The sequence below is a fragment of the Saccostrea cucullata genome, unplaced genomic scaffold (assembly GCF_032062105.1).
Source record: "Saccostrea cucullata isolate Sc308-1 unplaced genomic scaffold, CSIRO_AGI_Scuc_v1 ctg663, whole genome shotgun sequence".
Lineage (NCBI taxonomy): Eukaryota > Metazoa > Mollusca > Bivalvia > Ostreida > Ostreidae > Saccostrea > Saccostrea cuccullata.
This window is the reverse complement of record NW_026925177.1, coordinates 191,728-206,916: the sequence shown is the minus strand read 5'-3', so window position 1 is coordinate 206,916 and position 15,189 is coordinate 191,728. Positions and strand designations below refer to the sequence as shown.

The window sequence follows — 15,189 nt, the reverse complement described above, 5'->3', positions numbered from 1 at the left end:
AGCAATGAAAATAATATTTTTTTTTAATGATGTATGTAAATGATAGACAATTCTACCACAAAATGGTTTGCAAAATTTCATGAATTTGTCATTATGAGACCTTCTCATTTATAAAAATATAGTGAAATGATATAAGATATTAAGAAATAAAAAACTAGCTTATAGTACAAATTCCTTTACCACTCAAATGCGACATTTTCAGGGAAGAGTTAACTTCAATCTAAGATAAAAGATGGCAGATGAGCAAACGAAAGAAGAAAAAGGTTATTTTCTTAATGCAATAGTTCTCTATGCTGCCGTGTATATATGTTTTCAATTAATCAGAATAATTACTCACAACCCTGAGTACCCACTGAGAATGTCTTTCTTTGTATTTGTTGGTTATCAAAAGACAAAAAAACACTGGAGTCTGTATTGATGGTTCAAATCAAAGGCACTTGTTTCTTTTATAAATTTTTGATCCATTATAACATGTTGACAGTGCGACTGTAAGGGCGAGTGCAGATACTAACTTAGTTTTTAGACGAAGTCGAGATGAGCTTTTATACCCTCGGCGTGGTTGTCAAGGTTTAAAGTACATTCCCTAATCTCAGCGAGATGTGGTAGAGAGTAAAATTTTGGTCTGGTGTCGACTTTGACATCTCACTGATCTCAGAGCAATCCTATACAACGTAATTCGGGTTTTTTGCCCTGACTTCGACCGCTCGTTTCAATCAGTATGGGCTGAAATAAAGTAGATGCCCGCTTTAACTTTTTTCCTTGGACACCCTTTTAAGTCTTTATCACTACAAAAAAAATTCGTTTCTTACCTTTAAAAGGCAGTCTATTCCAAAAGCACCAGTCCGTCGGACGAAACAGGTGAAAATCTTAATAGTCCAATGTAGGCTGACTTCGATCATGAACTTGAGTAACTGTTGTTGAACTAGAGTATCATCAAACCGGATATAGTTTAACTGGAGTTACGTTATTTTTCTACCATAGTTCTACCAACGAAAACACGAGGTAGAACTATGGTAGGAAAATTATGTCACTCCAGTTAAACTATATCGGGTTCGATGTTACTCTAGTTCAACAACAGTTCATGATCGAAGTCAGCCGTACTAACTACCGGTAGTAAAATCGGTCTGTTTGTCCAAGGTTTGTTTTGGTTGGGTTTTAAATTTAATATTTTCCATTTCATCAGGCTTAAAAAAAAATATGTTTGTTTCCTGTAACATTCCCTAAAAATTAAGGGTCGGTAGGGAATTCTTTTTTTTTTTTTTTTCTTATGAATGGTTAAACATCCCCGGACTGAATATACCAGGTGTCATATTTACAGTGGACACCCAAAATGGCATCCAAATTGACTGCCTAGCAGCAGAAAACGAACTTCAGAAAGTTATAGGGGGAAATTGTTGTTACATTAATGTTTATTCTTCATATTTAAGGTAAATGTAAACTAGGTTGACATATATTAGCTACAAGCTAATTTTTTTTCAAAATAAATGGAGTCAGCTGATTGATCAAACTCAGTTTTGCCATTTGTCAGAAAAAAAATCCACCTGGGGTTAATTTTAATGGGTCGGTCGGGTTACAGGAAACAAACTTTTTTTTTTTTAGGCCTCATATACAGATATAGACGCTTTAACTAATACCAGAACACATTATTAAAAACGTTTTGTCGATCGTAATTGTTTTAAAACCTACTTCTGCCATGATGTTTCTAAAATATTTCGATAGAACAGTACCAGGGAAGAAAATTAAACATTTCAGTTATATTTTAATGTGTAATTTGTTTATTGATTCATTGCTTATTTTTAGCTTCGCACGTGTATGTTTATAACAAACTTTGCATTTGTTAAGGGTGTCTTAAAATTAAATTACCGGTATTACAAAATTTAGTATCAAATGTCATGATATAAGTAATATTGCAAGAATAATCTTCTAATACTTATATAACGGTAAACCCTATAAATTATCATAAAAGTTTACATTCCATTGTTAGAGAAAGTAGAAGTGGAAGTAGCTGAGGAGGTTAAGGAGCCCCCACCCCCTGATGTAGTACAGCTATGTCGTGAAACATTCCAAAAGTCAGCCGAGTATCTGCATGGAGAACTTGAAGGTACCTTAAACACTACTGGCATGTCAAAGTTTTCTAGAAAGTATACAATTCTCTTATTTGAAGACTTATTTTTTATGTTTTTGGACATTGTAGGAACAATTGAAGACTACAAGCTCCTGGAAACACTCAATAGAATCACAATTACAAAGTACACCGATATGAAAGAATTTACAGAAAACATCAGTAAAGGACTCCAGGAACTCAATGAGAAATGTAAGTCATTGAGTTAACTCTTCCTATTTAGATAAGTTTATCCACGCATTAAAATGCACTCTATTTTATTAGGTCACCTGAGTAACTCAGGTGACCTATTGCTATCTGCTTTTGTCCGTCGTCGTCCGTCGTCGTCCGTCGTGTGTTAACATTTGAACATTTTCAGCTTCTTCTCTGAAACCACTGAACCAATTTCAACCAAATTTGGTATACAGCACTTATGGGTGAAGGGGAACAAAAATTATGAATTTTATGGTCCCCGCCCCCCTGGGGCCTGAGGGGTGGGGCCAAAACCACCAAAATTATTGCAATCTTTAAAAATCTTCTTCTTTACTCCTGGACATCAAGCAGGCAAACTGTTGGCATGAATGTAATGAGCATTGAGTCCTCTACCAAAGTTGTGAAATTCATGGCCCCTGGGTCGGGGTTTTTGTGCTAGGGCGGGGCTATATAGATTATATAGTGAAAATGCATTATTTCTTTGAAAATCTTCTTCTCTGCTGTTGGGTATTAAGTAAACTAACTAAGTATATAGTTATGTTGAGCAAGAGTACCTCTACCAAAATTGTGAATTTTATGGCCCCAGGGTCAGGGGTTCTAGTGTTAGGGCGGGGCTCTATTGATCATATAGTGAAAATGCATTTATTCTTTGAAAATCTTCTTCTCTGCTCTTGGGTATTAAGTAAACTAACTAAGTAAATAGTTATGTTGAGCAATAGTGCCTCTACCAAAATTGTGAATTTTATGGCCCCAGGGTCAGGGGTTATGGTGTTAGGGTGGGGCTCTTTTGATCATATATAGTGAAAATGCATTTATTCTTTGAAAATCTTCTTCTCTGCTTCTGGGTATTGAATGAACTAACTACCGGGGTAAACACATAGTTATGTTGAGCAAGAGTGCCTCTTCCAAAATTGTGAATTTTGTGGCCCCAGGGTCAGGGGTTCTGGTGTTAGAGCGGGGCTCTATTGATCAGATAGTGAAATGCATTAATTCTTTGAAAATCGTTTTCTCTGCTTCTGGGTATTAAATAAACTAATTAAGTTCATAGTTATGTTAAGAAAGATTGTCTCTTCCAAAATTGTGGATTTTATGGCCCCAGGATCAGGGGTTCTGGTATTAAGGTGGGGCTCTAATGATTATATAGTGAAAATGCATTAATTCTTTGAAAATCTTTTCCTTTGCTCCTGGGTTTATGCCAATGATCCAAGTATATATATTTATGATGAAGAAAGGTGCATCTAGCAAAATGGTTATTTTTTATGCCCCCTGGTCGGGAGGGGGGAGGGGGGGTCATAGTCTGAAAATAAATTAATGCTTTGAAATCTGCTCTTTAGTATTAATCAACCATTTTATGATAAAATTTGCAAAATTTTGAAATATGTGGCCCCAGGGTCAGTGGTTCCTTTGGGATGAGGTGCACAACTGGTTATAAAGTGGAAGTGCATTTTCTCTTTGTTACTCTGATCTACATCTGGGTATTAGGTAGATAGAGTAAGCATGCTAAGTTTATAATTATGATAAGCAATATGGTGCCTCTTTCAAAATTGTGAATTTCATGGCCTCTGGTTTAAAACATGAACCAATTTTAATTGTTTGAAAGTTGTTGCACGATACTCAGGTGACCTATAATACCTGTGGGCCTCTTGTTTTATTTTCAAGTTATATATCGGTTGCCTTTTGAGAGTGAGGGGACATTATACTCATTTTGTCCATCTGAAAGTCTGTTACAAAATCCTATAACCTAGGTTATAACTTTGGAAATAGGACTTTCATGTGTAAACTCATGAGAAGATCTTTCAAATTTACTTCAGTTTTTTCCCAAATAACCTTGAACAACATTAATTCTTTACCTCTGACCAAGACTTTTCCAAATTATATTGATTTGTACCCAGTGGTGTTGACCTTGAATTTGACCAAATTTTCTAATATATCAAAGATATGTTGTTCATATTTCACGTGTGTATTACCTGTGTCAGTCTACCATAACTTTTTACATACTAGAAGTATATTGCGAAAACAGTAAACCTCATTATTCTTATAAGGTATTCTCTTAGACTGAAGCACCTTCATGACTTCTCTCATTGATATATAATGTAAGGTTGTGGATAGTATTGGTTATAGGTGTGTTACATTGTTTTTGCAGATAGTAACCTTCAACCTTACTTGGAACAAATCAATCAGATTGATGAGAATGTGACAGCACTAGAACAAGCAGCGTATAAACTGGATAACTATTCCAAGCGGTTAGGTTTGTATGAAAATCTTTTATTGTCCAAGATAATTATTATGGTTTACTGAGAAAAAAAATTCATATTCTTTAATAAAGGCTTATAATGTAGCCTATTTTGAAATTTGTTAAAAACAGTATTGCCTTCTGAAAGATGAAAGCACACTGACAATTGTTTTCTAACTTTTCTTGTGGAAAGATTTCCATTGTTATTGTACATGTATTTATATTACATGTATATGTATATGCCTGTAATGAAAATTTTAGTGGTAGCAAGTTTCTATATTGTTGTTATCATCAATTTTATTATACAAGTACTATCCCATACATGTATACAGTTATACATATACATGTGTTCTTGTTTATTTGAAATCTTGCACAAATTATTTTTTTTATTTCAGAGAGTAAATTTAAAGCCTTGGAAAAGAGATGAACCAGTACAAAAACATTCCATATAATAAGTGCAATAATTTTTATCTATGTTCCAGGTTAATTGTCTGTTGATTGTTGTTTATATTGTATATATTTTTTTAAATAAATATAACCCAACTTACTGTTTATTGTAATTTCAATTTGTATTATAAGTATGTAGTGTTAGTCATTGTAAATTCTTTGACATTGATGACTTGAAAATTTTTTACAAGAATTTAAAGTACACTCAAGCATGCATTAAGTTATCGTTGCAAACCACAGGTTTTGTGTCCATTCTATTCCAACAAACTTCATTGGTTAAAAGCATTTATGAATATTCATGAGAACAAGAGAATTTTGTCTCATACAGCCACAGGTTTGTGGGAATAAAATGGACACAAAACCTGACTTGCGACAATGGCATTAATTTGACCTATTGACTTTAATGCCCACTTATGGCCACTCAAGTATTAGTAGTTTTTCAAGTTATGGTCACTGTAAGTTTTGTCTCATCAAAAATTTTAACGCTTAGACCAACTCCTGTCTTGATTTTGTAAAAAGACTGACTGCTTCTAGGAAAATCATTCATCAATTTGCCTGCATGATGTCCATGAGTAAATGAAAGTTTTTTCACAGGTGCAATGTATTTTCAGTATATGACCAACTAAGCCCTGCCCAGGAGCTTTAACTATAAGCTTGGTGCCATGAATTTCATTAGTTTTGTAGAATGGCGTACATCTATTAACATGGAAAAGAGGTCTTGTTAGATGTCCATGATAGTGATGAAGATAACTAAACAAGAGACTGATCTTGAAAAAGTCTACAAACAATACATATCTGTGAAAAGGGCATAAAACACTCCTGGAAATTCCAGAGGTGGGATCAGGTGCCTAGGAGGAGTAAACATTCCCTAACAATCAGTCATACTGGGTTAAGCCATATGTATTTACTGTGGAATCACAAAGATGATGGGTGAACTTAGTGTGCAGAAAGCCCACTAGCTTCAGATATATAAAACTCATATTCAAATTGTAAATTTAGTATTTAGAGTAAAATTATCATCATTGATTTTTATGAAATCATGATAAACAAAAAGTTTTGAGGAAAATTTTTTGTTCAAATTTATTCTTTTATAAAAAAAAAATTATGTGGTATATTCATTGGATTCGAACCCTGTCAATAAAAATCCGGAGGTACATTCTCTACCGAGACTAGCATGCTAACCACTACACTACACAATTCCTGATGAAGTGGGGCATTTAAATTATGTTTGTGATATGACCATTGACTTAAGGGACTTCAATTATTTCTCGAAAAGATACGAAAGTTTTGTCATAAAATTATCTTTTTAGGGCATAGTGGGTCTTTGCTCCATAATTTTGGAGACCAAAATATGTGTGTTTGTATGCAAACTTTGAGGATTCACTTTCAAAAAAATGGAGAGAAGACCCACTCGTATCGAAAAATAGTGTTATAGTGTGAAAAAATGACTCGTTTTGTCCTCTTTCGTCCGTGTATAAAATTTCATAGGCAGATAACTTCAATCTTCACGAGATTTGTGCAAGTTGTAGAGATTTTACATAAAGTATACTCTAATGTTAGATGAAATATCAAGGAAAATTTTGATATAAATTGAGATTTTATTTTTCACCTTCATGTTTGTTGCGCTATGGGCTTATCTCTCGTCATGTTCACCCATCTCCTTTTTGTGGTTTAATTTTCGTTGTTTTCGAGGTATGAAAAGACCCACGAATTCATGTCCACCACGAAATGTAAAATGTTAACATACATATCTACTCAACAATTCTACATCCACGAAATCAATTCACCACGGACCAAGAGTTTTTCCTCAAACCATGAAAATTTGACCACATGAAAATATGTGATTTTACAGTATCTGAAAGATGAGTAATCTGTTGTTAAGGCTAACTGGCCAATGGCAATCGAACCCATCTGACCACCACATTCCACCCTCCTCAAAGGTCTTCAACCCCAAAAGACTCAAGCTCATCCCTGGCAGGCCTCTCTCCTGTCAGTTCCAGGGCATGGCAAGGCACCAAATGTAATGGGTGAGGAGAAAAATGCAGCTGACCAGACCGGGAATCGAACCTGGGCCCCCTGTATCTCCTGTCAGGTAATCTACCGACTGAGCTATTTGTTCACTGGCAATCAAACCTGGCTGTCTGCCACATAAGATTAAGTGTTTAAATTTAACTAAACCTATCAAATACAATACACGCATCTGATTTGGAATCTACTCATTTATTCACTAGTGAAAAAGAAAATTATGTCTAGTGCAATATAGTGTGGTTTTCATATCCAACTTTCAACATTTTTGAAAAGTGAATCTACATTAATACAGTGTAAAACATAACCATGAAAATGACTTCCATTTAAACTGTCAAGTTAATACATAAAAGATTAAAACACAAAACATAAAATTAAAGATGTTAAAATGCAACTCATTATTTGTCTTAACAATCACTACTGTAACACTACATTAAAAACACATGCTTTATGAAAGTGACATACACAAGTTAAATAGTTTAGAGATGTTGTATGCCAGCATGGAGGTAAAATTTCACCCAACATCTTTTTAAAAATAACATAAATAAAATTTCAATAAAACAATTCCAACCACCAACACAGAAAAGTTTAAAACTTTAAAAATAAATAACTTTCTTAACAAAACGACCATATCACAAACTTTAAAATGTGGCACCTATTAAGACTATAGATTGATTTATAAATATTAACAAGAGAGGAACATTCCTGCATGGTTTCACAAATCTAACCAACCTAGATAACTTGCAATATTGATTTTAAAATTTAACATTAACAAGAATAAATTATGATAAAACTTTAATTACAGTCTCCAAGTATCTTAATACATGAGGATATTTTACTTTCCACAAAGACATGCATGACATAGTAGAGAGTTAATGAATTCTCACTTTCTAAAACTTTCATACAATTTGAGAGTGCTGCCTTTGTTGATGTTTATACATGTATAGTATTTTCTCTCATAAAATGATACACATTTCATCTACATGAAGCTTAATGAAAATATGAATTACAATATATGTGCATCATAAAAATTTCTGAATTTCAATATTTTCTTTTGAAGTACAATCACAATTGATTTTGTTTTTTGATTCAAATTGTATATAATATTAATTTGCATTTACATGTGTTTACCACTATTACATTGAAAATGAATAAATGAACAGTAAGGTTATTTGTTCCCTTGAAGATAATCAAGAACAAAAGAAATCAAAGACATCAATTTCACTGACAGCATAATTCAATATTGAAAATTGTAGACAGTGTTGAAGCATCCAAGTATAAAATACTTTTTAAGTAAATAAAAACTTAATGTAAGTTACCTCAGTTCTATATAAAAAAATGTTTGTTCAATAATAATACAGTATAATAATTTGTTGCTGATTTTCCCTTCCTATAAAAACATTACTGTTAAAGGCATAAATAATTTCTGAAAAGTGGGAGGGGATAGCTCTTGTTCCTATACATTTTTTTCAGGATTTCAAGAATCATATATACTTAATGAAAATTTTTGTTCGTGCAAGCAAAAATAATCTGTATGATAATTAAAACTATGCACTCTTAACAAAATAATTTTTAACAAGTTTTACTTACATTTACCGGTACATCTAAAATAAAATATCATGGCATTGCACCATTCACAATTCATTCATGGAAATTCTATGCTAAACTACAGACCAACAAGGAAAAGTCAACAGTACATTGAAAAGAAAGGTACAACACCAAAGAAAGTTCTCTTCAATTTTTAACACACACATCTACATAATTGCTCCATAGACAAACGCCTGCCGATTCCTAGTCTAGGAATCCAGCTTTCCGAGCTCACTTGTATACACAGCTACACTTTCCGAGTCGTACAACACAAAGTAGACCTGTTTGAGTGAGCTCGTCATACAGGTCGTAAAGTAATTACTGATTGATCTTAGGATGATTTGTGCTGCCGTCTGCTTGGGGAATCCAGCACTGAAAAAAAAGAATACAAATTCAAACAACTACATGTATTATAGCAGGTAATCCTAAGAGTAACTTTTGACAGAAAATTTTAGAATGAAAACTGAATAGTTATTTTACAATTTACAGAAAAAACCCTAATGATTTTGTAAACTTTCAAAATACATTAAAATACAATATTACAATGATATTGTTTACACATAAGAAAATGTAGAATAATTCATCATCCTGTACATGTCAACAAACCAGTGATGATTGCATGCATCTTCTTAATATAAAGTTCTTACTATTAAGCACCTAGCCATTAAAAGTATTTATGTACCCGGTATGTAGCTGAATAAAATCAAGCCCCAGTAACCCAGTTAGGCTTTTAAGCATTATAAAAGTTGCCCCTTTAAATATGCTATATACATGTACTACATATAGAACGAGACATGTCATTTTAGAATTTCTACGCACTTTGTGTACATGCATTTCTTTCACTTGCTTATCTTACCGTCCACTGCCTATGGATGGGAAAGCAATGCTGGACAAATTCTTTTCCTCAGCAAGCATTAAACAACTCTTAACAGTTTTATCTAACAGTTGCATAGCATCATTTGTTTTCCAAGTTGGGCCATGACAGTGTATTACAAATTTGGCGGGGAAATTGTGACCTGGACATATGGCAGCTATATAAATACAACAAAATAGTTGAAGAAAAAAACCTGAGGCCATACTTATTAAGCAGTACAGCTGTGTCCAAAATACAGTTAAAAATTTCATGGAAAAGTATAAGAAAAAAAATTTGTTCAAATTTTTCATTATTTTATGTACCCAACCTAAATATTGGTTCCTCTGTATGTACCCAAAAAATCATTTTAAGATATTGTACATGTACTTCTTCTCTTTCCACAAATTATGAACTGTACTGTAGGACACACAAGAAACCCTGAAGCATGCAATGAAGTGCCGTCCTAACTTACTTTCCACTGCCTATAGAGGGAATGGCTATAGATTTAAGATTTTTCTCATCGGCTAGTTTCAGAACATTCTTTACAGCTTTCTCCAAAAGTTGCTGTGAGTTACCAGTACCACCGCTCCATGTAGGGCTGTTAACATGGATTACAAACTTGGCAGGAAAGTTATGGCCTGGGCAGATTGCAGCTGTAAATAAGGCTAAATTTGTTATTTCATGCAAAAACTAAAATGGTGATTTCTTCTGACTTGTGAGCCTTTCTTCTGACACCTGAAATTTGCCATTGATAAAATTAAATGTACTATCTTGCATGCTTCTTGGTTTGAATCAGAATCATTTTAAAAGTCTCATGCAAGTACATGTACATGTAACTTGGCAATTTACAATTTAAAACATCAAATACATATGGTACTACAGCATTAATACAATTTTAAGATATCAGTAGAACATATATGGTACAAGGTTTTAGTAAATCATGTGAATTTTATGTTTTGTTCATTAATTGATGACAACTCAACATAAAATGCTTTGATTTCAATATCAAGTTATACATGTATAACTTATAATGAAATCTGAAAACGAGACTTATTAAAAATTTCTTGCATTTCCTTGAAAATTATGTTAATTTGTCTCCAATTAAAGTAACTACAAAGTTGAAGATTATCGAAAATGCATTTTAAAAATAGTTTGTTCCATGTTAAGCATTTGTTCTTACTGCTAAATGTTATGTATTCTTCTGTTTATTTTTGCATGCATAAGCAGTAGAAAAAAAAAAGAAGATTTTTCTGAGCAGAAACTTTTCCAAAATTTACCAACTACCCAGCATTCCTAGGATTATAAAGATTGATTTAGCTGGAAACCCTGAAGACACATTTTTTTCAGGCCTAACTTACTGCATCTTTTCAAGTATTCACTTTTCACTTATGGAAAGTTTTTTTACCCATATTTTATTGCATAAAAATGAAGTCAGTAAAAAAATTTTTTACATCATTATTTTTGAAAATGAAAAAATTTACCTCCTGCTGTGTCTAGATTTCCGTGAGCTTTGCTTAAATCATCAATTTCTTTTCTGAACTCTTTACCCCCAGCTTTTTCCATTGCTTGTCCTGAAAATTGATAAAAAAAATTTCATCTACTGTGAAACAATATCTTTTTCTGGGACTTTAATTTTCTTTGTTTTCATGGTATGGATAGATCCTTGAATTTATGAGCAACATGAAATGTAAAATTTGATACACAATTACTACTAAACCTTTTCCAACCACAAAATCAAAGCCCATATTTCTTCCTTAAACCTTGAAAATATGATCCAATGAAAATATATGATTTTACAGTAATTCATCATTCCGCATACACCATGTTATACTGATTGGTATGACATGTATAAATTTGTTACCAAGGAATGTTTATACATACATACCTACTTCTCCACCCATGTAAAAGTTACTACTAGTGGGATGCACGATACTGTCTGCAGTTATTTTGACCAAATCTCCCTGAATAACTGTCATCTACAATGTAATACACAATTTAAATATATGCATAAACATACACTTCAGCTGTGAAAATGGCTAATGCAATTAACTTTTATTCTAATAGGCCTGTATTGGAATATGAATGCACAAACATTCTTACTGATGAGCATTCATGCAATTATATAAACTGCACAAATGATACAAGTACAACAAGCAAATAAGTGGAATTCACATAAATAAACATTAAATTTAGTTGAATTGACATTGAAACAGACAACTCAGGCAATGAATACTTGTATTCCAGGTTTATGAAGTGAACTTTTTATTGAGACCTTTTGTCCTAAAAATAGTTTCTTTTCCGACAGGATGGTGAATCCTCCGCCGGAAGTGGCAGCCACTGCATCAGCTGAAGGTTTGAATCCCTATAAATCAATAAAAAAAAAAATTATACCACAGGTACAGAAAACTCCTGATGATAGTTTTTTCCTTTTAATTACAGTGTTACATATTTTTCTCCTATCCAGTACAGTATAGTATTTATTGTGTATTTCTATTACAGTAAAACTTGTCTTATCTAGATAATGTGTATTCTGAAATCTTGAATCACAGGGACCAGTGTTCATACTATGATTGATTTTATTGTGTTATTTATAATTACTAAAATTAATTCATGTGCCCTTAGTACCTTTGGAGGTTTAATGGCCTTGGCTTTGGCGGAAGCTTTTCCCCCTTTGGTGGGGGATGGCGGTGGTGATGCTGCAGGAATCACCTTAGGTTTTTTAGGAGCACTGGGGCCAGCGGTGGTAGCTGTAGTGACGGGGGATTTAATCTGAATTCCTCCCCTCTTTCTGTGGAGGAGTTCATGGTGTATCCATGGCAACACTCCTCCTGAGGCAATAGTCACATGCTTCAAAAGCTGAGGATAAAAAAGTGAAAGATATTAAAACATTATATAGTATATATTTCAATCAGTTCTTTTTAATGTGGGAAAGCATTCAATGGTAGACCCCGCTAGGTTCATTGTCAAGGGGGGGGGGGTTGCCTGCTGTTAACTCAGGGTCAGGGAGTCTGGTCCTTGATTCCCCAATAGGGTCCAATTTTAAGGTGTAGCCCTAGAGAAAAGCCTTTGAAGCTCCTGGATTCTGGTAATTTTTTAGGGCAAAAATAAAGTCTTCTTAGATGAAGTTTTTGCTTTTAGTTCTAATTTGAACATTTTAACGGGAGAGATCCCCTTTTAAATCTGCCAGTGACATTTACTGTGCATCTAATTAGGCCTCTGAATAGAAGAGGCTTCTGTGGGCTGTCCTAACCCATATTTGTATTGAATTTTTACATGTTCAAGTAAAAGAAGTACAAATCAAGGCTTCTGAGGCCTGCATGAGTCCTTTTTTCTAACCCTTAGTCCTTACCTGCTTCAATTCTTCATCATTAGCCACAGCTAGAAGTATGTGTCTGGGAGTCACCCTACCCTTCTTATTGTCTCTTGCTGCATTGCCTGCTAACTCAAGTATTTCAGCTAGAGGACAAAATAAATAAATTAATCTGACATATTCATTGACAAGAATGTGGAATTTCATTTAAAATTAATTTCATTACAAGTAAAATTCAATATAAAAAATCTTCAATAAGCATAATCAAAAATACTAAGTTTTAAATTAATTTAAAGACTGAGAAAAAAGGTGGATCCGCGCCTGTAAGATGCAGCTCAACTGCATCTACGTGATGGGCGTATGCAAAATCCAGACATTCTGCAATCCATCAATGACACTGCAAGGGCCCAAACAAAATAAAGCCCAAACTATATTCAATTCTATTTCCAAAATATCGTGACCACGATATGCATTCACAGTACCCGTTAGATATTCGATGACAGCTGCCATATACACGGGAGCACCTGCTCCGATACGGAAATGATGGGTCATCCCTTTCAAGTACCGTCGCATTCTAGCCACGGGGAAAAGCACACCGGCTTTTGCAGATTTGGATGTAGGCTTCTTCTTCTTTGCACCTCTGGCTGACATGTTGACTATTTTGATGTTGTCAGCAAAATTAGGGCGACCAATGGGCAACGCAAATGTTTTGTCAGTCTAGACGAACTCCAAAAACGGCGTTAACGGAAGTGAGAATTTCAGTCTCCAAAAAACGAGTCCAACGCATGCGCAGTTATATAAAAAACGGTGAAAAATCGTGAAAAGTGGGCTCTTACAAAAAGTGTTTTTGCAAAAAATTGGATTACCTTACAATAATGTAAGTTCTCAGAAATGATTAATAATAAATGGTTTTAGAGAACGTATTTGTTAGAATTTTGATTTCATGTGCAAATAGTTTTTAATTTCAAGTCAAAGTTGACCAACTTCGAGGTTCAGCCAGACATCGTACAAGTAGGATACAAAATACAAATTAAACAGTCTTAATCTTATGAAAACATCTCTGTGGTTGATAATTTGTTTGTAGTGACTAAGTTAGTCATTTTAGAACTACTTTTACTGATTTTAGAAGTTTTTTGTAAGTAAGGAACGCTGGCGAATTTTCAGTTCGAATTTCCTCTGTCTTTCATGTCTATCGTGTACGAATGAATTTCAGCATGTCTAGATCAGCAATGAGCAACTGCATTGTAAATACATCTTACCAATAATTAAAAAAGTACTGAATTGATGGTTTTAATCATAAATAAGAGTCGATCAGGTGACAGTATATACATGAGAATCCATTCAGTTTCCACATTTCCTCCGAGGCTTTTTTGAAGAAAGTTCACGTTTCAAGTTAGATCAAATACAAAGAAAAATAAACGTTTGGGAATTAAATATATAATAATAAAAGGGGAAAATACGTAAAATTGAACAATGTAATATACATGTTGTAACTGTTAAACATTGACCGAATTTTTACCTATTTGTAATATTATTTCGTCATATAATCCTGTATGACATCTGAATATTGAGAGCGTTAGTTATCACCATCGCTATATACCTAATATTTTCACATATGAATAGATATATTCACGAAACATTTTTAGAATTATATAATCTATGAGTTTAAGAACTAAAAAAAAAATCATTCTTTTAAAATTACGGTAAAAAAGTCTTCTCAAATCGAACCTGTTAATATCTCTGCTCTGCCGCCAAAATTGTGCAGTTTTTCATTTAAAAAAATACTATATAACTGTCTTAGAAGTAAAATTTAAGTATCTTTATAGTGGGAATGGCATAAAATTTAAATCAATGGGACAATAAATTAAGTTAGAAAATTAATTCTTACCGACTTTATTGAATCCCGGGTGTCATACGTATATCCCAAATCACTATTATGCAAGAATACAGAGCGATAAATAAGTCAATAACCACTAAATAATTTAATGGGTACAATTATTTATTCAACAAAAATTAAAATCAAGTCACAGTTTACTAAATACAGCCATTATTCAGTCGTATTTGTGGAGAAAGCGAACGACAATCTATCGTTTGTTTACATCGGAAGCCATTTTGCCGCAATGCATGACGGAGCCAAAGACTTCTTTTTTGGTGTTCACGCTGTTTTTGGAGTTCGTCTAGACTGTTTGTTGACTCTAAATACTAACAAGTATCGGCATATCAACACGGCAACAGGAAGTTAGGAATAACCGGCGGCGTGCTTATTTCACGCCCCCTTCTTATCTTGGTGCTGAGTTTGTTCTTCTAACAACTTTCAGAAAATCCTTTGCACCAACTACATTGGAAAACTTTTTATGTAACAAACGTTAAAGAATATCAAAATAACAATCTATCAACCCCATGGCAAGCTCTTCAGTAAA

The 15,189-nt window shown here is 33.5% G+C and overlaps 2 protein-coding genes across 3 annotated transcripts; one reads left to right on the top strand and one right to left on the bottom strand.

Annotated features, from left to right (window-relative positions):
- Positions 1-163: 163 nt before the first annotated feature.
- LOC134268242 (biogenesis of lysosome-related organelles complex 1 subunit 2-like) lies at positions 164-5,094 on the top strand. The gene is made up of 5 exons (XM_062750436.1): positions 164-263; positions 1,985-2,101; positions 2,195-2,314; positions 4,458-4,562; positions 4,943-5,094. Exons 1-5 carry the CDS (start codon positions 233-235, stop codon positions 4,972-4,974), a joined length of 405 nt encoding a protein of 134 aa, XP_062606420.1. The 5' UTR covers positions 164-232; the 3' UTR covers positions 4,975-5,094.
- Positions 5,095-7,195: 2,101 nt separating this feature from the next.
- LOC134268238 (core histone macro-H2A.1-like) lies at positions 7,196-13,484 on the bottom strand. 2 transcript variants are annotated; one of them, XM_062750428.1, is made up of 8 exons: positions 13,252-13,484; positions 12,809-12,915; positions 12,085-12,315; positions 11,732-11,821; positions 11,345-11,435; positions 10,941-11,030; positions 9,932-10,112; positions 7,196-8,978 (listed from the first exon to the last, which is right to left on the bottom strand). In XM_062750428.1, the coding sequence occupies exons 1-8, from the start codon at positions 13,418-13,420 to the stop codon at positions 8,816-8,818; spliced, it is 1,122 nt and encodes a 373-aa protein (XP_062606412.1). In that variant the 5' UTR covers positions 13,421-13,484; the 3' UTR covers positions 7,196-8,815. The 2 variants fall into 2 exon arrangements, with proteins under 2 accessions (XP_062606412.1, XP_062606413.1); XM_062750429.1 differs by lacking the exon at positions 9,932-10,112 and adding an exon at positions 9,463-9,637.
- Positions 13,485-15,189: the final 1,705 nt, after the last annotated feature.